The sequence below is a fragment of the Mustelus asterias genome, chromosome 4 (genome assembly GCF_964213995.1).
Source record: "Mustelus asterias chromosome 4, sMusAst1.hap1.1, whole genome shotgun sequence".
NCBI lineage: Eukaryota > Metazoa > Chordata > Chondrichthyes > Carcharhiniformes > Triakidae > Mustelus > Mustelus asterias.
In genome coordinates, this window is record NC_135804.1 from 49206094 (window position 1) to 49231086 (window position 24993).

Here is a 24993-nt window from a genome sequence, read left to right on the forward strand (position 1 = left end):
GGACAAGAGACAGCGCAGCTTCCAGAGGGAACAGGATGGGCGGCCCGCGAGCCGAGTGTCATCTCCATGTTCCCACAGCAGAGAGAGTGAGCCCCCGGCCCCGGGCCCCCGTCCCCGCTCCCTCTGTGCCAATCCGTGCTCATGATGTGGAGATGCCGGCGTTGGACTGGGGTAAGCACAGTAAGAAGTCTCACAACACCAGGTTAAAGTCCAACAGGTTTATTTGGTAGCAAATACCATAAGCTTTCGGAGCGCTGCCCCTTCGTCAGATGGAGTGAAAATCCGTTCTCCAACAGTGCACAGAGACACAGAAATCAAGTTACAGAATACTAATTAGAATGCAAATCTCTACAGCCAGCCAGGTCTTAAAGGTACAGATAATGTGGGTGGAGGGAGCACTGATAATGTGACATAAATCCAACATCCCGGTTTAGGCCGTCCTCATGTGTGCGGAACTTGGCTATCAGTTTCTGCTCAGCGACTCTGCCCCACAGCTTGCCCCCTGATCTTGCAGAATCTCACTAGCTGTTCTGTCTGGGGACAATACACATCTCTTTAACCTGTGTTTAATGTTCCCTCCACCCACATTATCTGTACCTTTAAGACCTGGCTGGCTGTAGGATTCGCATTCTAATCAGTATTCTGTAACTTGATTTCTGTGTCTCTGTGCACTGTTGGAGAACAGATATCCACCCCATCTGACGAAGGGGCAGCGCTCCGAAAGCTTATGGTATTTGCTACCAAATAAACCTGTTGGACTTTAACCTGGTGTTGTGAGACTTCTTACAATCCGTGCTCAGCAGCTCCCTGTTTACGTCACTGCTCATCCCCCGCACCGTGTCAAAAGGTTCTTCATTTGAGGTCAAATTAATGATGGTTCTGTGATGTAAAATAAAGAGCAGCGAGCTGTGGGTGAAGGAGTCTCGGCTTTTCCCAGATTGAATGTAATTTTCTCCCTGTCTCAGGGGCCCCGCCGGCTATAGATGGCCTGCCGCTTCCTGAGGACAGGCAGCAGAGGGCAGGCGGGGTCCTGTCGGGCTGGGGTCCTGCAGCTGTCACCATGGTGATGGGGAGTACACAAGGAGACTGAGCTGGCGGCTGCTCTCCCGGGATCCGCGCTCTCGGCTCATGTTCACCGGCCGCCAGAAAGCACTGGCTCCCCTGAGCCCAGGGTAAGGCTTGTAGCACAGAGGGTGGTGCGGCCGTGCGAGCGGGGGTTGCCGGGGGGAGGAGAGGCTCCGCTCTCTTTCCCCCCGCCCCAAAGTTTCGTTGTCAGCCCAACAGTTTCTCCGCCTGAGGGCCGGGGCGAGGCTTCACCCACACCAACTGCCTGACATTCCCATCATTCAGAGCTTAACGTTTTATTCCCTGTGATTTATTTTTTACAGCATGACTATAACCAGAGCCACAAATATTTCCTTCTTAGAATCTTAGAAACCCTACAGTGCAGAAAGAGGCCATTCGGCCCATCGAGTCTGCACCGACCACAGTCCCACCCAGGCCCTACCCCCATATCCCTACATGTTTACCCGCTAATCCCTCTAACCTACGCATCCCAGGACACTAAGGGCAATTTTTTTAGCTTGGCCAATCAACCTAACCTGCACATCTTTGGACTGTGGGAGGAAACCGGAGCACCCGGAGGAAACCCACGCAGACACGAGGAGAATGTGCAAACTCCACACAGACAGTGACCCAAGCCGGGAATCGAACCTGGGTCCGTGGAGCTGTGAAGCAGCAGTGCTAACCACTGTGCTACCGTGCCGCCCCTTATATGGCTCAGTGTCAAATTTTGTTTGCTAACCCTCCAGAATCTTGGGACTTAAAAGGTGGTAGATGATCACAACTTGTTTTTTTGTTTGAGCATTTACATCACTGAGTCAGAAGTCTGTATTTTCAACCCACTCCAGGACGTTTTTTCGCAAAAATATCCTTTGTAAAAGTACATCTCGACTGTTCAGAGTTGACATTACTCTTATGTCTTATGGTCTAAGTTACAAATCAAATCCGTTTAATCCAAAACTATGCTATCGCTACACTTACAATTATAGTTAATATTTACAGATTTATGCATTACATGTCAAATATACCATACCACCTGAGGGGTTTTATAACATTTCCAATCTCTCGATGTGGCTAAGGTGGCCTTTCCCCATTGTGTCTTTGTGATAGCTGCGCCAAGCCTTAGTGCATCCCTCAGCATGCATTCATGGATGTTGAAATGTGCCAATCTGCAACATTCAGACATGGATAGCTCTTTGCACTGGAGGACCAACAAGTTTTTAGGAAGATCAAATTATGTCCTTCACCAAGTTGATTGTCCTCCAACAGCAGTTGATATTTTGTCTCAGAGTACAGCCTTGGGAACAGCCCATTGAGCACAGAGCATCGAGTCTTGTGTCATGGAATGGTTTATATGAACCTTGCCAAAACCACTGCATCTCTTTCCAGTCTTGAACTTGAGGTAGTTCCAATGCTTGGGGCAGCTGCCATGAAGACGCAAGAGGGAAAGGCCACCTCAGTCATAGTTCACTGAGCGACTGGAAATTATATAGGAGCGTTCTTATGTCCTTATATTATGTGCTTATGTCCTTATGTTCTTATATCCTGTTCTTATGAGAACAGGATATGGCGCTCGACCTATCGATCGACAGTTCCGACGCGCCACAGCGAAAAACCGCACCGGTCTCCTCAGAAGACAAACACGGGACACGGTGGACAGAGTACCCTTTGTCGTCCAGTACTTCCCCGGAGCGGAGAAGCTACAGCATCTCCTCCGGAGCCTTCAACATGTTATTGATGAAAACGAACATCTCGCCAAGGCCATCCCCACACCCCCACTTCTTGCCTTCAAACAACCGCACAACCTCAAACAGACCATTGTCCGCAGCAAACTACCCAGCCTTCAGGAGAACAGTGACCACGACACCACTCAACCCTGCCACAGCAACCTCTACAAGACGTGCCAGATCATCGACACGGATGCCATCATCTCACGTGAGAACACCATCTACCAGGTACACGGTACCTACTCTTGCAACCCGGCCAACATTGTCTCCCTGATACGCTGCAGGAAAGGGTGTCCCGAGGCATGGTACATTGGGGAAACTATGCAGACGCTACGACAACAGATGAATGAACACCGCTCAACAATCACCAGGCAAGACTGTTCTCTTCCTGTGGGGGAGCACTTCAGCGGTCACGGGCATTCAGCCTCTGATCTTCGGGTAAGCGTTCTCCAAGGTGGCCTACACGACTGCGCAGAGTCGCTGAGCAGAAACTGATAGCCAAGTTCCGCACACATGAGGACGGCCTAAACCGGGATGTTGGGTTTATGTCACACTATCAGTAACCCCCACAGCTTGCCTCCTGGACTTGCAGAATCTCACTGGCTGTCCTGTCTGGAGACAATACACATCTCTTTAACCTGTGCTTACTTAATGCTCCCTCCACTCATTGTCTGTATCTTTAAGACCTCGTTGGCTGTAGAGATTCGCATTCTAATCAGTATTCTGTAACTTGATTTTGTGTCTCTGTATGCCCTGTTTGAGAGCAGATATCCACTCCATCTGACGAAGGAGCAGCGCTCCGAAAGCGAATGGCATTTGCTACCAAATAAACCTGTTGGACTTTAACCTGGTGTTGTTAAAACTCTTACTGTGTTTACCCCAGTCCAACGCCGGCATCTCCACATCATGATCATCCAATCAACAGCCTTATCCTGCCTTCCCCCCCATGTCCTTTGATCCTCTTTGCTTCAAGTGTTTTATTTAACTGCTTCTTGAAAACACTCAATGCTATGGCCTCAGCTACTTTCTGTGGTATCAAATTCCACAGGTTTACCACTCTCGGTGAAGACATTCCTCCTTGTCTCTGTCCTCAATGTCTACTCTATATCTTCAGACTGTGATTCCTGATTCTGGACAACCCTACCATTGGAAACATCCTTCTTGCATCTACCTGTCTAGTCCTGTTAGAATTTTATAGGTTTTTATAAAATTCCCCCCTCGTTTCTCTGAACTCCAGTAAATACAATCCTAACGACTCTAATCCCTCCTTGTACGTCAGTCCCACCGTCCCAGGAATCAATCTGGTAAATCTTTTCTGCACTCCCTCTGGAGCAAAAACATCCTTTATCAGTTAAGGAGACCAAAACTGCACACAATATTCCATGTGTGACCTCACCAAGGCTCTGCATAATTTCATCAAGACATCCCTGCTACTGTTCTCAAATGATCTCATTATGAAGGCCAAGATACAATTTTCCTTTTTTACGGCTTGCTGCACCTGCATGGTTACCTTCAATAAATGGTGTATAAGGACACCCAGGTCTCGTTGCACATTCCCCTCTCCTAATTTAAGGCCATTCAGATAATAATCTGCCTTCCCATTTTTGCTACCAAAATCAATAACCTCACATTTATCCAAATTATACTGCATCTGCCAGTTATTTGCCCATTCACTCAACTTGTCCAAATCACACTGAAAGATCTCTGCAACTTCCTCACAGCTCACTCTCCCACTCAGCTTTGTGTCATCTGCAAATTTGAAGTTATATTTAGTTCCTTCACCTAAAGTATTATTATATATGTAGTGAATAGCTGGGGTCCCAACACTGATCCCTGCAGTACCCCACGAGTCACTGCCTGCCATTTGGAAAATGACCTGTTTATTCCTATTCTTTGTCTCCTGTCTGCCAACTAGTTTTCTATCCATCTCAATACACCACCCCCAATCCCATGTTCTTTAATTTTAGACACTAATCTCTTATGTGGGATTTTGTTGAAAGCCATCTGAAAGTCCGAATAAACCACATCCACTGTCTCCCCCTCATCAAGTCTACGAGGTATATCCTCGAAGAATTCTAGAGGATTAGTCTATCATGATTTCTCTTCCAAAAATCCATGCTGACTCTGTCCAATCCTGCCACTGTTTTCCTATCAAATCTTTCATGATGTATTCTAGAATTTTCCCCACTACCGAAGTCAGGTTTACTGATCTATAATTCCTTGTTTTGTCTCTACCTCCCTTCTTTCAATAGTGGGGTTACATTAGCTATCCTCCAATCTGATTTCATGATTTTGTAGTAAATGATCCTTTTAATAAGAGTTATCATAGTTAGTGATAGAATTTTACATTTGAGGATGAGAAAAATGGGTCTGAAACTACTGTATTAAACTTAAATAAAGGCACTTACAAAGGTACAGAGACAGAGTTGGCTAAAATGAAATGGGAAAATTGGTTGAAAGGTAAAATGGTAGAGGAGCAGTGGCAGATATTTGAAGAGATATTTCATAACTCTCAATGTGTATTTGATTGAGGAAAAAAGACCATGAAAAGGATAGACATTATGGGTAACTAAGGAAATTAAGGATGGTAGCAAATTGAAGAAAAAAAAGGTACAATGCTGTAAAGATTAGTTGTAAGGCAGAAGATTGGGAAAACTTTAGAAAGCAGCAAAAGCATAAAGAATAATAACGAGGGAGGAATTGGAGAAGAAACTAACAAGAAATATAAAAACGACGGTGAAAGCTTCTAAAATTATATAAAAAGAAAGCAAATAACTAACACTCCCTAAGAGGATGAAACAGGAATTAATAATAGTAAACAAGAAAATGGCAGAGACTTTGAACAAGTATTTTTGTACCTTTCTTCATAGTAGAAGACTTTAAAAAAAACCCAAGAATTTCAGAAAATCGGAGGAAAAAGAGAGGGAGGAGCTGAAAACCATCATGATCACTCGAGGAAAAAAGTACTAGTATACTAACTAGGGCTGAAAGGCTAACAAGTCCACTAGACCTGCTGACCTGAATCCTAGGGCCTTTAAAGAAGTGGCTGCAGAGATAGTGGATGCATTGATAGTAATCTTCCAAAACTTCCTAGAACCTTGAAAGGTCCCTGCAGATTGGATAGCTGTGAATGTAATTCAAGAAAGGAGAGAGTCAGTAAACAGGAAACTAAAGGCCATTTAGCCTAATACCTGTCAATGGGCAGATGCTGGAATTCAATATGCAGGGGATGGTTGCAGGTCATTTAGTAAATCACAACACAATCAGGCAGAGTGAACATGGTGAAAGGGAAATTGTGTTTGACAAATTTATCAGAGTTCTTTGAGAATGTAGCAGAGTGGATAAAGGGGTCTCAGTAGATGTAGTGTATTTGGATTACCAAAAGGTTTTTAGTAAGGTGCCACATCAAAGGGGTCTACACAATATAAGAGTTCATGTTATTGGGGGTGATATATTAGCATGGATAGAAGATTGGCTAACTCATAGGCAACAGTCAAAGAAAATGGATCATTTTCAGGTTGGCAATCTCTAACTACTGGAGTGCTGCAGGGAACAGTGTGGGCGGCGGCCTCAACTATTTATGATCTATGTTAATAACTTGGATGAAGGAACCGACTGCATTATAGCCAAATTTGCTGATGATACAACAATAGTAAAGCACATTGTGAAGCAGATACAAAGGGATACAAGTGAGTGGGCAAACAATTGGCAGATGGAGGTTTTCCACTTTGGCAACAAGAATACAAAATAGGGATATTATTTAAATAGAGATTGCAGAATACACTATAGAGGAACGTGGGTGTCATAGAATCATACAGCACAGAAGAGGCCTATCAGCCCATTGAGTCTGCATCGACACATTAGAAACACCTGAACTCCCACCTAATCCCATCTGCCAGCACTTGGCCCATAGCCCTGAATGTTATGACATGCCAACTGCTCATCATCCAAGTACTTTTTAAAGGATGTGGGGCAACCTAACTCTACCACCCTCCCAGGCAGTGCATTCCAGACCGTCACCACTCTCTAGGCTAAAACGTTTTTCCTCATATCCCCCTAAACCTCCTGCCCCTCATCTTAAACTATGTCCTCTCGTGACTGACGCTTCAACTAAGGGGAACAGCTGCTCCTTATCCACTTGTCCATTTCTCTCATAATCTTGTACACCTCAATCGGGTCACCCCTCAGTCTTCTCTGCTCCAATAAAAACAACCCAAGCCTACCCAACTTCTCTTCATAACTTAAATGTTCCATCCAAGGCAGCATCCTGATGAATCTTCTCTGCACCCCCTCCAGTGCAATCACATCCTTCCTATAATGTGGTGACCAGAACTGCACACAGTACTCTAGCTGTGGCTTCACCAAAGCTCTATACAATTCCAACATGACTTCCCTCCTTTTGTAATCTATGCCTCAATTGGTAAAGGCAAGTGTCCCATATGCCTTTTTCACCATTCTACTAAGATGCCCTTCCCCTTCAGAAATGCGCAGTCCGGTAGCACAGTGGTTAGCACTGCTGCCTCACAGCACCAGGGACCCAGGTTCAATTCTGGCCTCGGGTCACTGTCTGAGTGGAGTTTGCACATTCTCCCCGTGTCTGCATGGGTTTCCTCCGAGTGCACCGGTTTCCTCCCACACTCCAAAGATGTGGAGGTTAGGTTGATTGGCTATACTAAATTGACCCTCGTATTGGGGGATTGGCAGGGTAGATATGTGGGGTTAAGGGATTAGGGCCTAGGTGGGATTGTGGTCGGTGCAGACTCGATGGGCCAAATGGCCGCCTCCTGTACTGTAGGGATTCTATGATCTGTGCACAAACACGCCAAGGTCCCTTTGTTCCATAGAACTTCCTAGTGTCCTACCATTCATTGAATATTTCCTTGTCAAATGACTCCTTCCAAAGTATCACCTCACACTTTTCAGGGTTAAATTCCATCTGCCACTTATCTGCCCATTTCACCATTCTGTTTATATCTTCTAGTAGCCCAAGACACTCCGCTTCACTGTTAACCACCAATCTTTGTGTCATCCACAAGGCGTCCTTAACAACAAAAGTTAGGATGCAGGCACAAGTAATTAGGAAGGCAAATGGAATGTTGGACTTTATTGCAAGGGAGGATGGAGGGAAGTATTGTTACAACTGTACAGTGTGTTGGTGAGATCACACCCATGTGCAGTTTTGATCACCTTAAGGAGGGGTATACTTGCATTGGAAGCAGTTCAATGAAGATAAACTAGGCTGATTCCTGGGATAAAAATGAAATGTCAACCTTATGAAGCTACAACACAGGATTACTTGCATGTCAAACAACAGAAGCCGCATACAATAACGATTTCACAACCAATGGATCAGATCTAAGCTCAACAGTCCTACCACATCCGATTGTGAATGGTGGTGGACAATTCAACAACCAGTTGGAGGGGGACCCTCCACTAATATCCCAGCCTCAATGATGAGAAACTCCAAATCCTTATAGGTGGTGTAGTATTGTAATTGGAATAGCAATCCCAAACCCCAGGGTACTGTTCTAGGGACCAGGGTTCAAATCCCACTACAACAGATGGCAAAATTTGCATTCAATAAGTATCTGGAATTAATAGTCGAATGATAACCATGAAACCATTGTTGATTGTTGTTCAAACCCATTTGGTTCACCAATGCCCTTACCTAGTCTGGCCTACATGTGACTCCAGACCCACAGCAATGTGGTTGACACTTAAATGCCCTCTGAAGTGGCCGAGCAAGCCATTCGGTTCAGTTCAAGGGCAATTAGGGAAGGCAACATCCCATGAATGAAAAAAGCACATCAGTACAAAGGACAACGCTGAAGCACTTGCTGTCATCTTCAGCCATAAGTGCCATGTGGAAGATCCATCTTGGCCTCCTTCTGAGGTCCCCTGCAACAAAGGCAATAAGTGCTGTGAATATTCCAGCAATAGTACTGAAGACTCATTCTACAGAACTAGTTGCACTCCTAGCCAAGCTCTTCCACTACAGCTACAACACTGGCATCAATCCTGCAATGTGGAAAATTGCCCAGATATGTCTTGTTCGCATAACACAGGATAAATCCAACCAAGCCAGTTACCACCCAACAGTCTATTCTTGATCATCAGCAAAGTGCTGAAAGGGGTCTTTGACAGTGTTATTGAAGTGGCATTTATTCAGCAATAACTTGTTTATGGATGGTCAGCTTGTGTCCCACCAGGACCATTCAGCTTCTGACTGCATTACAACCTTGGTCCAAATGGACAAAAGAGCTGGACTCCAGAGGTGAAGTGGGGTTAGAGTGATTGTTTTTGATGTCAAGGCAACTTTTGACTGTGGCGTCAGGAGCCCTAGCAAAACTGGAATCAATGGCAATGGGAGAAGTCATACTTCGCACAAAGGAAGATGGTTGTGGTTGTTAGAGATCAATCATTGTCCTGGGACATTACTGCAAGAGTTCCTCAGTGTGGTGTTCTAGGCCCAAACATCTTCAGCTGTTTCATCAAAGACCTTCCCTCCATCATAAGGTCAGAGGTGGGGATATTCACAGATGATTGCACAATGATCACCACCATTCGTGACTCCTCAAATACTTGAGCAGTCTCGAAATGTTCAGGCACAGGCTGATAAATGGCAAATAACATTTGCACCACTCTCCAAAGCTTGTCCACCATCTACAAGGGAGAAGCCAGGATTGTAATGGAGTACTCGCCAGTTCCTGTGAAGCATGGTGGCATAGTGGTTAGCATCCAGGTTCGATTCCCGGCTTGGGTCACCATCTGTGCAGAGTCTGCACGTTCTCCCCGTGTCTGCGTGGGTTTCCTCCGGGTGCTCTGGTTTCCTCCCACAGTCTCAAAGATGTGCTGGTTAGGTGCATTGATCCAAACAGGCGCCGGACTGTGGCGACTAGGGGAATTTCACAGTAACTTCATTACAGTGTTAATGTAACCCTTACTTGTGACTAATAAATAAACTTTAATAAATAAATAAAGTTGTTACAACCTTTTCCATTTCCTTTAAAATCCTGTAGATGAACTGAAATCCAGATAACTGCACTTTACTAAAGACGATTTCCTTCCTTCTAATTTGGTGATCCGTCTCCTGGAAATCAATGGGTTTCTCTTGTGGTTCTTTCTGATGGACCATCAATGTCTCTTGGGTTGGATGTTTTTATTGTAGAGATTGGGCTTTTCAGAACTTGAGAGAGAGAGAGGTTCCGTACTGCTTCCTGCAGCAGTTTTTCCAGATGACTTCAATGGCTTTTTTTCCATGTCTGGCTTGGCAAAACCAGTTCTTAAAAACCTCCTGTCTTTATATTTGTAAAAAGGAATTAAATTAACATGTCTTGCAGTCATTGTTATAAAACAAGTAATCACATTTTGATCTTACATCACAGAAACTTTTGACACATTTCAAGATAATAGAAACCAATTGGAAATGTGTAATTTAGTTCATCACAGGGGTGGTCTGATTTTGTTGGGCGTAAAATTCAGCATTTTGCATTTTTATATTAGAGTGTTGGGTTTTGATGTCTGTAATTTTTCCTTTGAAATGTCTCCATACTTCCTTTCTGAAAGGGTTCGTGTTTACGTTTCTCTAATTCACCTTGGAAGGTGGCCTCACATTTAAAGCAGTTGTCTCATTTTTTTAAATACCAAATTTCCAGTCGGTTGAAAGTTTCTCAAACAATAGAGGCATTTTCATGACAAAGTGCAGCTCCAACAATACTCAGGAAGCTCGACTCCATCCAGGACTTGATTGGCACCCCATATGCCCCCTTAAACATTCACTCTCTTCATCACCAGCGCACAGTGGCAGCAGCATGTACCATCTACAAGATGCACTGTAGCACCTCACCAAGGCTCCTTCAACAGCGCCTTTCAAACACACAATTTCTATCACCTTAATGGACAAGGGCAGCAGATGCATGGGAACATCACCACCTGAAAAATCTCCTCCGAGCCCCACACCATCCTGATTTAGAACTATATCTTTATTTCATTGCTGTCACAGGGTCAAAATCCTGCAACTCCCTTCCTAACAAAACTATGGGTGTATCTACACTAGGTGAATTGGAGCATTTCAAGAAGGCAGCATGTCATCAACTTCAGGGCAATTGGGGATGGACAACAAATGCTGGCCTAGCCGACAATGCTCACATCCCATTGGTCCAGAGTAGGTATTAATAACAATACAGACTTTTATTCTGCTATCAACACATTCAGCTGTTTTGCTCTCAGACAGTACTGACTTTTTTTCTGCTATTAACACATTCTGATATTTTGCTCTCAGATAGCATTGACCTTTATTCTGTTATAAACACCCACTCTGGACCAAAGCATTGTTCCTTTACCACTACCATCCCCATTCTCTTTGCCTTTTGTTCCATGACATCTTTGTATTTTAATCTCCCAGCACTCTCTAACCTCTTCTTAACCCTCTCCTTTTCTTCCACCTGACCCTTCCTCCCTTTATCAACAACCATAAAACTCAACATTTCTGTTCTCCAGTTCCAATGAAATATTGGACTTGAAATATCAACTTTGTTTCTCTCTCCACAGATGCCACCAGATCTGCTGAGTTTTTCCAGCATTTTCTGTTTATATTTCAGATCTCTAGCATCTTCAGGATTTTGCTTGCATTTTGTTTTTTGCTAGTTGTCATCACAAGAGACTTAATTTAATTCTATTAGTGAAAACCTCTCCCAAATAGTGATTGCATCACTGTCTAGAAACTTTGCCATTTAGGATCAAATGTGAGGTCACAAAGATCATCAAGCTTGAACTGAATTTGACGATGGTCGTTCTAACCCATAACAAATTATGTTATGTGGAACATGTTTGTGTAATTCTCATTACAGTTAAAATAAAAATACATTCAACCAAATGTTGTAAAGAGAAATTGTTGTGCATATCTTGGTCTTAAACATTCATTTGGCTTTTTCCATTTTATGTTAGGCAGGCAGGACACTATAATTTTACCTCAAAGTCCTTCACTGATGTGACATGATAAAAGGAAACTATGAGGTGCAACTGTACTCTTTGTTTCTGATATCACAACAGGGGCAATTTGGTTAAATCACTTCTCCCAGCTGTCTCAAAGCAGAATAAAAACGAAAGAACAAGCAGCAAAAAAAATGGCCAGTTAATCTGTTTGAGTGTTAATCTGGTTGAGAAAAGTGTTGGACAAGGCACCAGGATAATTTCCTGGTTTTATTCCAGTGGGGCTACAGGATCTTTTACACCAACATTATCAATACAATATCTTGTTTGAAAGAGAGCAACATCCGCAGTAAAACAAAAGCAAAATACTGTGTGAAAGCTGGAAATCTGAGTTAAACAGATAATGCTGGAAATGCTCAGAAGGTCTGTCAGCATCTGTGAAGAGAGAAAATGAAGAGTTAATGTTTCAGATCGATGACCTTTCATCAGACAAAACTTAAAGATGTAAAGAGGAAAAAGGTCTGAAATTTGCCTTCAGTTCAGTTATTATTCTGTTTTCTGCAGGTTGTGCAAGTGGACCAGAACTTCATTCTTTAAAAAAAAACTAACATTGATTAACATTATAAATCATCTTTTTCTTGTGGTAGAGAGACATCAAGCAAATTAAATGTGACTGAACTTGCACCCGCCTGTCTGACTTATCAGCTACATGGCAGCAATATAAAATACCATCTTCCACAGAAACAATTATTGGTAAGCATTTTGATCACTTAAGCTAGTCCGAGAAAAATCTTTTCAGTAAACCAAGAAGAAGCAATTACCAGATGATGTAAGACAGTGAACATTTGAACAAAACATACTTCAGAGGGGTGTGGCAAACCTCTGTAAATGTCAACAGCATTATGACAGAAAATTGACTTATTTGCTTTAGGTACTTTTTTAAATAAGCAGTATAGTTTTAATTATAGTGATAAACTTCTTAAATATTACTATGGATTTTCTTTCCAAGACAAGGCTGTGTTTCTTCCTGGCCAGATTACTTGATCACTTTGCATCATTTGGATAGTATCTTGAGGATATGTAAATTTCAGTTCTTCCCCATTTTTCTTCATTACTTTGTGTCCTAACTGAGCTGTGTTGGAGGTTTTAGAGCATGTATCTTGGTGACAGCTGAAGCATGACCTGAGCTGACAAGAGGAACAAAAGGGATTTGATGTCCACACAGAAAATTTGTATCTTTTTTCCATCTGGTTCTTCCTCAATATAGAAAAATGTTTTTTTTTAACAGATATGATTTTTTTAAGTAACACTCTGATCTTACATTATATTGTTCTGCAGCCAAGTGTTGTAAAGAATGACAGATACCTGTCCAATTGGCCTGGGCACGTTGGTGGAGAGATTGTTCAAGCAAAAAAAAGGTTTCAGCAATCAAATGACAACAGATACCATGGGTAAGAGACAATTATGTCCATGAAATCTGTTACAGTTTGTAATAAGAGGTTATTACTCTTTGAATATAAAACTGCAAGTGGGAGATTAAATGATGTCCTGTTGGTGCTCCAGGTTGTCATTGTTCATTGATCAATGCCCTCCCTCGTTTAGAACTGATCAGATCCAATCTAAGTCTGTTTTGATTTATGTTAGCTTGGGTGACAGTGAGATGCAGCAATTGGTTTCTGTGCCCTGGGCTAGGGAGGCAAAGTGCTAGCCATGATTCCCACTCAGAAAATGGGGCAGGAGCAAGCCATTTAGTTCTTTGAGTCTCTTTCTCTATTTAAGTTGATAGTGACTGATCTGTACCTCAACATCACTTATCCAATTTTGATCCACATCCCTTGACACATAAGAATGTAAGAAATATGAGCAGAAGAAGGCCATATGGCTCCTTGAGCCTGCTCTCCTCCAGTCGATAAAATCATGGTTGATCTTCAACCTCAATTACACTTTTCCACCATGTCGCTATGTTTCTTGATTTCCGTAGTGTCCAAAAATCTATCAACCTCAGTCATGAATATACTCAACAATTGTGCATCCACAATCCTCTGGAGTAGAGAATCCCAAAGATTCACAACCTTCTAAGTGAATACATTTCTTTATCTTATTATCACCTAATTGTTGGTCTTGAAAATGTCAATTACCCCATTGTTTGCAATCTTTTTTGGGGAGGTATTTCCATTACCTTTTGTATGGAAAAGAAATCTCCCTAGTTCCAGTCCCAAATAGACAAGCTCTAATTTTTCTATTTCTATTCACTCCACCATTAACACACAATGTGAGCAGTGTGTACCATCTACAAGATGTACTACAGCAATGCACCAAGGTTCCTTCAACAAACCTGTCACCTCTACCACCTAGAGAAGGACAATGGCAGGAGATGCATCCACCAGCTCCAAGTTCTCCTCCAAGCCACACACTATCCAATATTTATTTAAAAATTGAAATTCTGTCCTTTTGTTCTAATTTCCCCACCAGAGGAAAGAGTTTATTTTCTGTCTACTCAATTAAATCCTTTTATCATTTTTAAATACCTTAATTAGATCACCCCTCAATTTTATAAAATCAAGGGATTATAACCCAAATTTATGCAGACTGTGTGCCAAAGAAGCATATCTGCATGTTTCCCACCTGGAAACCATGGATGAACAGAGATATCCACTGCTTGCTGAAGTCCAGGTCTGAGGCATTCATGTCAGGTGACCCTGACCTATACAAGAAAGCCAGATATGGATCTAAGGAGATCCGTCAAAGATGCTAGAGTACAGTACCAGACCAAGCTAGAGTCTCAGGCTAGCCACACAGACCCCCGCCAACTATGGCAATGTCTGCAAGACATAACAGACTACAAGATGAAGGTATGTAAAATCGCCGGCTCCAACGCACCCCTGCCTGATGCGCTCAATGCATTCTACGCCCGTTTTGAGCAAGAGGTCAGCAAGAACACGCCCTCCACCCTGGAAGCCTCAGATGAACTGGTATCTGAAGTCACCATTGCAGATGTCAGAGCAGCTTTCTCAAAGGTCAACCCATGGAAAGTGACTGGCCTGGATGGGGTACCCGGACAAGCACTCAGATCCTGCGCAGATCAGCTGGCGGGGGCATTCACATACATCTTCAACCTCTCTTTACAACAATCTGAGGTCCCTATCTGCTTCAAGAAGACGACCATCATCCCAGTACTAAAGAAAAGCCAAGCAGCGTGCCTTAATGACTATCATCCAGTGGCCCAGACATCAATCATTATGAAGTGCTTCGAAAGGTTAGTCATGGCACAAATTAATTCCAGCCTCTCAGATTGCCTGGATCCACTACAGCTTGCCTACCGCCGCAACTGGTCCACAGCTGACGACATCTCCCTGGCCTTGCACTCAACCCTGGAACTCCTAGATAACAAAGACACCTATGTCAGACTAAATCCTTGGCCTGCTGCACTGTTCCAGTGAAGCTCAGCGCAAACTGGAAGAACAGCACCGCATCTTCTGGCTAGGCATGTAATAGCCTTCCGGTCTCAACATCAAATTCAACAACTTCAGATGATTAGCTCTCCCCCACCTCAACCCCTTTGTTTTCATTTTATTTAATTATTAACTGTTCTCTATCTTTTATTTCTTTATTGTCTTTATTTTTCTTCCCCCCCCCCACTTTCCCCCCCTATTTTATCCCCCCTTTCCTTACCTTTCTCCTCCTTTGCTTCCCCTTTTTCACCCCTCTCCCACCCATCTCCCCTCTCCCCCCACATTTTCATCAGTCACAACTTACCCTTTGATTTCAGCTTCTCTGCCGTTTGGCCATTCACACCTTTTATTCTCTCTATAGACTGCCATTAGCAGCCTCTCACCTTGTTCCTGTGGCTATGACTCATCTTTCATTCCCTCACCCTATGGTGTAAATATCTCTCTCTTTCTACGCCTTTTAGCTTTGACAAAGGGTCATCTGGACTCGAAACGTCAGCTCTTTTCTCTCCTTACAGATGCTGCTGAGATTTTCCGGCATTTTCACTTTTGGTTTCTTTAACATACTGGTTCTGTGTACGTCAAAGGCAAATATTCAAAGAGTGTGGCTTTACATATAAAATCCTCCGTTATAACTTAGAGACTACATTGCAGTTTCCAATTCCTCTGTTTCACTCTTTGCTGAAACAGATCATAAAGTCATTTACTGTAAAGAAATACAGAAGTTTTGTACTTTATGTTTTGATTTGTCAAACATTCGTTCAGTTAATACATTTTGTATGTTAACTACTGTTTAAACAACTTACGTTTACTTATATGCCATCTTAATGGTATTAAACCTTCTCAAAGTGCTTTGTAAAGCATATTCAAAAGAAATATAGTTTGATATCTTGCTCTATCTCCTGGGCTTCACTGGGTTGGTAAATAAACCAATCACGTAGTTTTAGTGTAAATTGCACAAGTTTTCTGACACATTATTTTAGTTTAGAAATGACTGAAAATTTTGATAGGTAACCCATCTATCCTCTGGTAGGTGTTTTAACATTATTTAATTGTTAAATCTTGGTATCATACTTGGCTACGGCAGAGAATAATGATGTATGTTTAGTTCATAAGCTAAAGCTATCTAATTGTGAACATACTTCCTATTAAACCCATGTCTCCATGTGAATTGCTGATCTCTCACACCTATCTTGATAATCTACTGCAGTAGGCCTATTGGATTGTTGTTAGCTGCCAATGTATGCTTGCTTCATTCCTGGACTCTTAACTCTTTTCCTCTGCTCTATACTGTTCACTTTTAGCATTTCCTTTGTTGTGCCTACAATTTTAGAGCTTCACCATTTCCCCAGTGTCACAGACAACCTTTGACTGAACCTCACTCCCAGCGACCCAGAGGTAACTAAGTACTCAATATCTGGGGATATAGTTACCCAAAGAAAATGTATGAAAATGAAAGAACATTTCTCATTCACAGTAGTTTAGAAAACATGTAGTGAGTAAAATTGCCATGCTGATGCTTGCGGCTACATTTTACCTGAAGGAAGCTGTGCTACGTGGGCTGGGCTGCATTGGAGCAGGTGCTTAACTTTTTCCTAAAATACCTTTTTTTGTTTTAATCCTATAGATTTGACATTACAGATACAAACAAAGCTCCAAAACCTCGATTCCTGGAACAGCTGGAAGCACACCTGAGGAAAGAGCTCCAGGTCTTGGACCTGAGTGGGCCCAATGCTCGGGAAGTAAACCTACAAGTGGGTTTGAAGCCAATTTTGATATATAGTTGATATGTTTATTACATTTAAGCCCACAGAAATATAAAGCAGTTAATCTGACACATTACCATTTGACTTTCTAAAGAACAAGGGTTAACACTCTCAGCACTTTTAAGCATAATTACATTTCTTTGCTTCAGTCAGTAACTGATCCGTGTGATATGCAATTGAACCACAGTTTACCGCTGTTAATTAAAAGTATTTTTTCAAAGTAACATATCAAATTATACAATCACCCAGATTAAGCAGGTGGAATAAAACAACACTGGAGATTTTCTTTAATGCAATTTGAATTTTAATTATTGATTTAAATTGAGTTTTTTGCTGAATTAACTGACCTCAAGAGGGCTGATGGCAGTGCAGAGGGCTCTGCAATTGGTCCCTTTTCCAGAAAGGAGGGAAGATTAGAAGGATTCATTATTTTTGGTTGTTACCTAGTGCTCTTTATGCCAACTAGCCTATTAAAGTCAGTATTGAAGCTCCCAGAGGAAGTATGGCCATTTAAGATGATGGAGCAGAGGGTATGAAACCAACACCAAAGCCTATGAAACTATTTGTCAGAAAGAGTCATGGCTTTGAGAGGAGTGAATTTTGAGGGAAAAAAATGCACATTTAAATGACTAAATTAATACATTATTTTTCTCACAATAATACTAATTTTCTTGTCCTCACTACCACCACCCCACCCCCCTCCAAAATAATATAAATCGTGGATAGTAAATTGCCATTAGCTCAAGCTACAAGCAGAAATTACAATTTAGCTGGAGACAATCACGATATTCTATCTGCAAGAATGGGAACCTTTTCACTAATGCCACAAAGAATGGATGTTCCAGAATCTGCAAGATTCTCTTTGTGACTATTCCATTAAAAAAATCTGTTTAACAATAGCAAGACAGCTGCACACTCATTGTAAAGGATGCTTTCTAAGAGAAACAAAATGTGCACTGTGCAGCTAATTATCAATCCCATCAAAAGAGATGGAGCAATTCTGAGGGGATGTATAGAAATCGGTGGAACAGGCTACTACGTCCTGCTACCTGATGATGACAATAAAGCAGAGGGGTGGAGATTTGGCGACAATTTACAACAATTAAATTAATAATGGAGTTCAGAGCTCCCCTAATGGTTCATGGGTCTGTGCCTGGAGACAGGTCCTCCCACAGCACCACAACCTCCATCACGGGTGGGCCAAACAGGGCAGGTCCCACATCCATCCCAACAGGAATGGGGATTGAACCCCTTGCCATTGACACCAATTTGTTCCAGAACAGCCATCCAACCAACTGGCCACCCCCCACGAAGAGTTTGAGTTGCTGTGACAACATGTACTTCTACATGCATGTTGTAGTCTGGATCTATGGTTAGTGAAGATAGGGGCTCCAAGTTCTTTACGTCACGTTGCTTTAACTGTCTGCCATTGAAATATGTTGGAAAGATTTACAAATAAATACACAGCCTGTTTGGCCAAGTTATGAATGTGCCTTCCTTGATCATTAAGTCCTGGAGAGAGACTTGAATCTGGAGCTTTTAGTTTAGAGGCAGAGACGCTACTCATTGGACCACAAGACTGCCTCACCACTAATCACAGTCTGTCAGTTTGACTACCTGCCCATTAGCCCAATTCTCTGTCTCCTGCCACTCTGTCATTCTCAGACAAGTCAGTAATTTGCCTTCAATTCTTTCAACTTTAGCTAACCTTCTCTTACGAAAAACTTAATCAAATGGTTTTTGGAAGTCCATATAAATGGCATCCATAAACATACCATGTCTCGTAATTTAGTCATGTCTTCAAAAAACTGAATCTGATTAATCAGCATGGCCGACCTTATACAAATCCATGTTGGCTCTCTCCAGCTGAGAATTTTCAAGCTGTTCAGTCACTCCAAATTGAATTGTAGACTCCAGCAATTTCTGACAACAGATATTTGGCTAACTGGTCTATAATTCCCTGATTTCCCCCCATTGGGCACGGTGGCACAGTGATTAATACTTCTGCCTCACAACTCCAGGGACCTGGGTTCAATTCCGGCCTTGGGTGACTGCGTGGAGTCTGCACGTTCTCCCCATGTCTGCGTGGAGTCTGCACGTTCTCCCCATGTCTGCGTGGAGTCTGCACGTTCTCCCCATGTCTGCATGGTTTCCTCCAGGTGCTCCAATTTCTTCCCACTGTCCAAAGATGTATGGGCTATATTGATTAGCCATGCTAAATTGCCCCTTAGTGTCCCAAGGTGTGTAGGTTAGATGAAATTAGCCATGGTAAAATATGTGCGATTGCAGGGATAAGACGGGGGAAGAGGGCCTGGGTAAGATGCTCTGCCAGAGAGTCAATGCAGACTCGATAGGCCAAATGGCCTCGTCTGTACTGTAGGGATTCTATGATCCATCTTTCTTAAATAGTAGAGTGATATGTCTAGATTTTTGATCGAAAGGAATGGTTTCCAAATTGAGAGAACTTTGAAAAAACTATAGTTAGGATAGCTGCAATATTCTCACCTACTTCCTTTAAAACTCTGGGATGGAAACCATCTGGATCTGGGGATGTACTCTATAATGCCATTGCTTTCTTCATGATTGTTATTTTGCTTATGTTAATTTTGTTGAGTTCCTCTCCTTGATTTCAATATTAGATTCCTTGGGATCTCTGGCACACAAATCTCTTCCTATGTTGTAAACACTGATGCAAAGCAATTATTTAACAAGTCCATCTCCTACTTATTTTCGTTCATAATACAAGCATTGGCAGTTTTTAAGGGGTCCATGTTGCTTCTGATATAATAAAGATTTTTGTGTTGTCACATTGTCTGATCTCAGCCAATGTGACAGGAAAGGAACTATCATTGGCCTCAGTAAACCATGCAGTGACAGAGAAAAAATCAATAATTGTCCCCATTCCCTAATTCAATCCAGTGAACCATACTGGAGTGTGAATATTTGGTAAGGTTACAGTTGGGTTTGGTTGTGATACCTCAAATACTGGGCCTGCTGGCACTCCCTTTGGAGCTTATTAATGAAACAAAATGACTGTTCTGACAGATTATCAAGGGACACTCAAAAGTTTAAACCTATAGAACTCTACTCCAGCTAAAGTAAGGAAGGAAAAACTATAGGCAATAAAATTAACTAATGTCATGAAGATTAGCAAATATAGCACAAATATCCATGGATAAATGGTGCATTTGTTAGTGCCTCACAATGCATGAAAAGATAGTCAACCTACTCAAACACATTTACATATACCACTCAAACTAGTTTCTACAACTGCGCTGGGTGATTTTCTTTTATTTATTGTCGAATAAAATTGTTTTTTGTGCCCAGGTATAACATTGGCTAACTTTGCTGTGCGCCACTCCCTGATGAGACCTTTTGTGTGAATTTTAGCAATTTCTACATATGTTATTTGCAATGCAGATTGTCTTTGCAATATACTATACATCTGCTTTTTAATTACAGCCCAATTGCTCTACACCACCCATCCCCCTATAATTAGCCTTGTACTTTTGATAGATTGCTGCCAGAGGTCATTTTCTTAAGGTGCTGCTCCAGGAATAATTAATTAATGTTATTGCTATAAGTGCACATTGCAAAAGAAATCTTACTTTTAGATGGTAATGTGAAACTGAGAACCGGCATGCAGCTAGTAAGCGGCTGTGTCAGACACAATGAAGCAAATGATCAGTGTGAGAAGAATACTGCAGAGCAAGAAGTTTCTAGGCCTGTGATGTAATGGTCTTAACCATTTCGAATCCACAGTGATATTCCAACACCAAAATGAATATGTTTTTGAAAATGCTGATTTTATACATAAATAAAAAGATGGTCTTGCGCTTACCTCACATTCCCCCTCCCCCGATTGCATAGAATTTTCCTGTTGTCAGCTAGAAGTTTATTTTGAAATAAAATCAAGCATGTATGTCGCAATCATTCTGCATCAATGATGTACAAGGCACTGGCTTTCTTCACACTAACTAATTTCTTGCAAAAAATTGAAGAAAGTACCACAGAATATTTGGAGTAAAAACAGCATAAACGGATAGAGTTGATATGTAATAATTAAAATTACATCCACACAGCTTATTCTGAGTGCTTCTTACATTGTTGAGGTATTGACTCAGACCCCTACCTATCATTGCTGAGATATTAATTATTCTGCTTTCCACAAAGGCTTATCGTGAGGTCTTTGAATATTTCATCGAGGACTTGAAAACCTACAAACCATTGCTATCAGCCATAAAGAATGAATATGAAGTTACCCTAGGTATGTAATTTCTGTTACTCACTATGGAACCTTTACTGTACTTCTAGATACTGAGTAAACTAAAAAGGGCAGAAACTCCTAATCACCAGTTTGTTCTACTGTAAATTACATTTTTGGGGCTAACTTATCACTTGCCCACATTGTGGTCATTGATTCCATGAACATTGTCACGGCTTAGTATAACATCAGTGTTTTTCCTTGGGATCATTTAAAATATTTGTTTAAAAATATTACTAACAAAACTGTCCCTGTGGCTCAGCAGGTTTATCCATTGAGTAATTGAATATTAATGAGGTATTCAAAATCCCAAGGGGCTTGGGTCAGAATAAATTGGGAGAAAAACTGTTCCCCTCATGAAAGGATCAAAAATGAGAAGGCACCGATTTAAAGTACTTTGCAAAAGAAAGCAAAAGTGAATCATCTTCATGCATCAAATTCTCGCAGTCTGGAACGCACTCCTGAGAATGAGATGGAGGCTTATTCAATTGAGGCATTCAAAGGGGAGCTAGGCAGTTATCTGAAAAGGAAGGATGTGCAGGGTTACTGGGAGAAGGCAGGGGAATGGCATTAGGTGAAATGCTCACCTGGAGAGCTGGTGCAGACATGATGAACTGAATGGCCTCCTTTGTACTGTAAGAATTCAGAGATTATGTGACCAGAAATGTGCTAAGTTTGATCCATAGCCTGTGCTGAGTTAACTGAACTCGGGCAGGATAGCAGCAGTAATCACTAGTCCCAGTCTTCCTGGGGTTGGGCGGCAAAATGCGAGGTTTCCTGTTCCTGCAATTATGTATTGCAACTCTTCCTTGTATGTTATTGTATGGTGTAGATAGAATCGAATCTAGCTGTAACAAAAACAGGAAATGCTGGAAAACCTCATCAGGTCTGGCAGCATCTGGGGAGAGAGAAACTGAGTTAGTGTTTTGAGTCCAATATTACTCTTCTCCAGAACTGGAGAGAAGTAAAAATACAATGGATTGCATGTTATTTTAAAGGGGGGAGGGACAGATGGCGCAATATAAAGTTTCAGGGATAGGACAGGAGAGATTGAGTGGCAAAGATGTCATGGAACACAAGGCAAAAGCAGTGACAATATGGTATAAGACCACAGCTTTGGTCCAGAATAGGTGTTAATAGCAGAATGTAGCTCAGCACTGTGTAAAAACAAAACAGTAGAATGTGTTGATAGCAGAATAAGAGTCAGTGCTGTCTGAAAGCAAACATTTGAGAACAAGATACAGACTGACTGATATGGGGCGGGGTGTGAGGGGGGATTCAAACTGGTCAGAGTTCATGATCTGAACTTGTTGAACTCAATATTGAGTATAGAAGGATGTAGAATCATAGAATTCCTACAGCGCAGAAGGAGGCCATTCAGCCCATCGAGCCTGCACCGACAACAATCCCACCCAGGCCCTAGCATAATCCAATTATTTAACTGCTAATCCCCCTGACACACTAAGGGGCAATTTACCATGGCCAATCAACCTAACCCGCATATCTTCAGAGTAAAGTCTAAAATGTCAATATGTGTAAAATGTAAAGTGCCTAATTAGTAGATGAGGTTCTGTCCCTCCAGCTTGCATTACAATGTAGCAGACATGAATTAAAATGGTAAGTGACAGGAAGATCAAGGTCATGTTTGTGGACTGAACGAAGGTATATCGAGCTGTGTTGTCCTTTATGGGGAATAGCCTGCAAGTGCTCATTGTCAAGGAATCCACAAGAAAAATGGCTACTTGTGTGAGGTAGAAAAGGACAATCAAATAAAGCAACAAGAGTCAAGGGAGGAAGGAGAAATTATCTGAAGATTCGTAATAAAAAAGATCAAATTTTAAAGTTCTGCTATTCCTAAAACTTGACATTGATTATAATCTAATTCCAGAAGTTCTTTTTCACTTCTACAGCTTCTAACTGTGGAGGCCGTTTTAACACATCTTGTGCAGGATAAAAAGAAAGCTTAATGCCTGATGGCCAATCTCTGTCTCTTATCTCCAATATCTCCCGATATTCACTGTGAAACTTATTGTATTTTTCTGTTTGATCTGTAATACTGCGGAGTAAATGCTATTCTGAATTTTCCTTTTTGAATCTTTCTAAGCAGTAAATATTCATCCTACATAACATTGCTCTTCCCTGCCACTCTCACTTAATCTAATTTGTATAAGAGCCCACGGTGTTGGAGGTAGTAGATTGACATGGATAGAGAATTATCTAATGGACAGGAAACAGCGAGTGGGGATAAGGAGTTCTTTTTCAGGTTGGTGACCCATAACCAGTGGGGTTCCATGGGGATCAGTGCTGGGACCGTAGCTGTTTACAATATATATTAGTGACTTGGAGGAAGGAAGCGAAGGTACTGTAGCCAAATTTGCAGACACACAAAAATAGGTGGAAAGGTAAGTTGCGAGAGGGATACAAACAGTTGACAAAGATATATTGATAGGTCAAGTAAGTGGGCAAAAAGTTGGCAAATGGAATATAATGTGGGAAAATGTGAAATTCATTTTGAAAGGGAGAACAAAAGAACAAAGTATTATTTAAATAGAGAAAAACTGCAGAAAGCTGCAATACAAAGGGACTCGGTGGTACTTGTACACGAAACACAAGACTAGCACACAGGTGCAGCAGGTCATCAGGAAGACTAATGGAATGTTGGCCCTGAATTCAAGGGGATTTGGAGTATAAGAGTAGGGAAGTCTTGCTGAAACTGTGCAAGTTACTGGTGAGACCACATCTGGAGTACTTGTGAGCAGTTTTTGTCCCCTTATTTAAGGAAGGATATTACTTCACAGGCAGTTCAGGGAAGGTTCATTAGGATGATCACCGGTATGGAGGGATTGTCTTATGAGGAAATGTTAAACAGGCTGGGACTTGACTCATTGGAATTTAGAAGAATGAGAGGTGATCTAACTGAAAATTAGATCAGCCACCGATTGTTGGGCTCCGAGGCACGGTGTCCCCTGGGCATTGTCACCTTGGCAGTACCAGCCTGGGCCTCCTGGCACTATCCAAGGCATCTCCCCAACCATTTGGACAACCTCGATTGCCCCCCACCCTCCCCTTCAGTCCAGGAATGAAATACTCCTAGTGTAGGGGGAGAGGCTAACGGGCCTGGAGATTTGAGTCCCAGGCCCGCTAATGCCATTTAAATAATATTGAGATTAGCATCGGCATAATTTATGCAACGGCACGGAGCTGACGGTGCCAGAAATCCAGCGCTGGGAGATGCGCTCGGAGCAGATCCCGCGGATCGGACACTGCCTAAATCTCCTGGCCCGTTGCGTTAAAAACTCAGCACAACAGGGTGGAAGAATCGTGGCAAATATTGTGTCTTTTGTTGATACTGCTGTTGTTGTACAATATTGGTTTTGATTTTTCACCTATCTTTGTCAATAAAAAACATATTATAAAGATTGAATTATGATCTTGCACCTATGAAGCTCAAATTAACAAAACAAACCAAGACATTTTTTGGACTTGACTGCATTTTTGGCTGTATTTGCTGTCCTCAGCTGATTACAAGTTATATTCAAAGACTTGTGATCTCTTTTCTTCATTTCTTTACCTTTTATTTCTTTAGTATAGATAATGGATAAAAAGCCACACATATCTGTAACATCATTCATTGTTATTCTATACATTTATTCATTCATTAATTGGAAGTGGACATTGCTGACAAAAGCAGAATTAATTGCTCCTCCCTAATTGCCTTTGAGAATGTGGTGACAAGTCACCTTCTGAACCACTGCAGTCCATCTGCTGTGGTATTCCTGAACTCCTGTTAGGTG

General features: G+C 41.9%; 1 protein-coding gene across 1 annotated transcript in view; it reads left to right on the forward strand.

Annotated features, from left to right (window-relative positions):
- Positions 1–1046: 1046 nt before the first annotated feature.
- The window catches only part of tsnaxip1 (translin-associated factor X interacting protein 1), a 74966-nt gene continuing 51019 nt past the window's right edge, over positions 1047–24993 (forward strand). Inside the window, exons 1-5 of the mRNA XM_078210962.1 lie at positions 1047–1172; positions 12368–12473; positions 13059–13171; positions 16797–16923; positions 21109–21202. Of these exons, the coding sequence (XP_078067088.1) occupies positions 1129–1172; positions 12368–12473; positions 13059–13171; positions 16797–16923; positions 21109–21202 (484 nt within the window). The 5' untranslated portion in view covers positions 1047–1128. The remainder of the gene's footprint in view (positions 1173–12367; positions 12474–13058; positions 13172–16796; positions 16924–21108; positions 21203–24993) is intronic.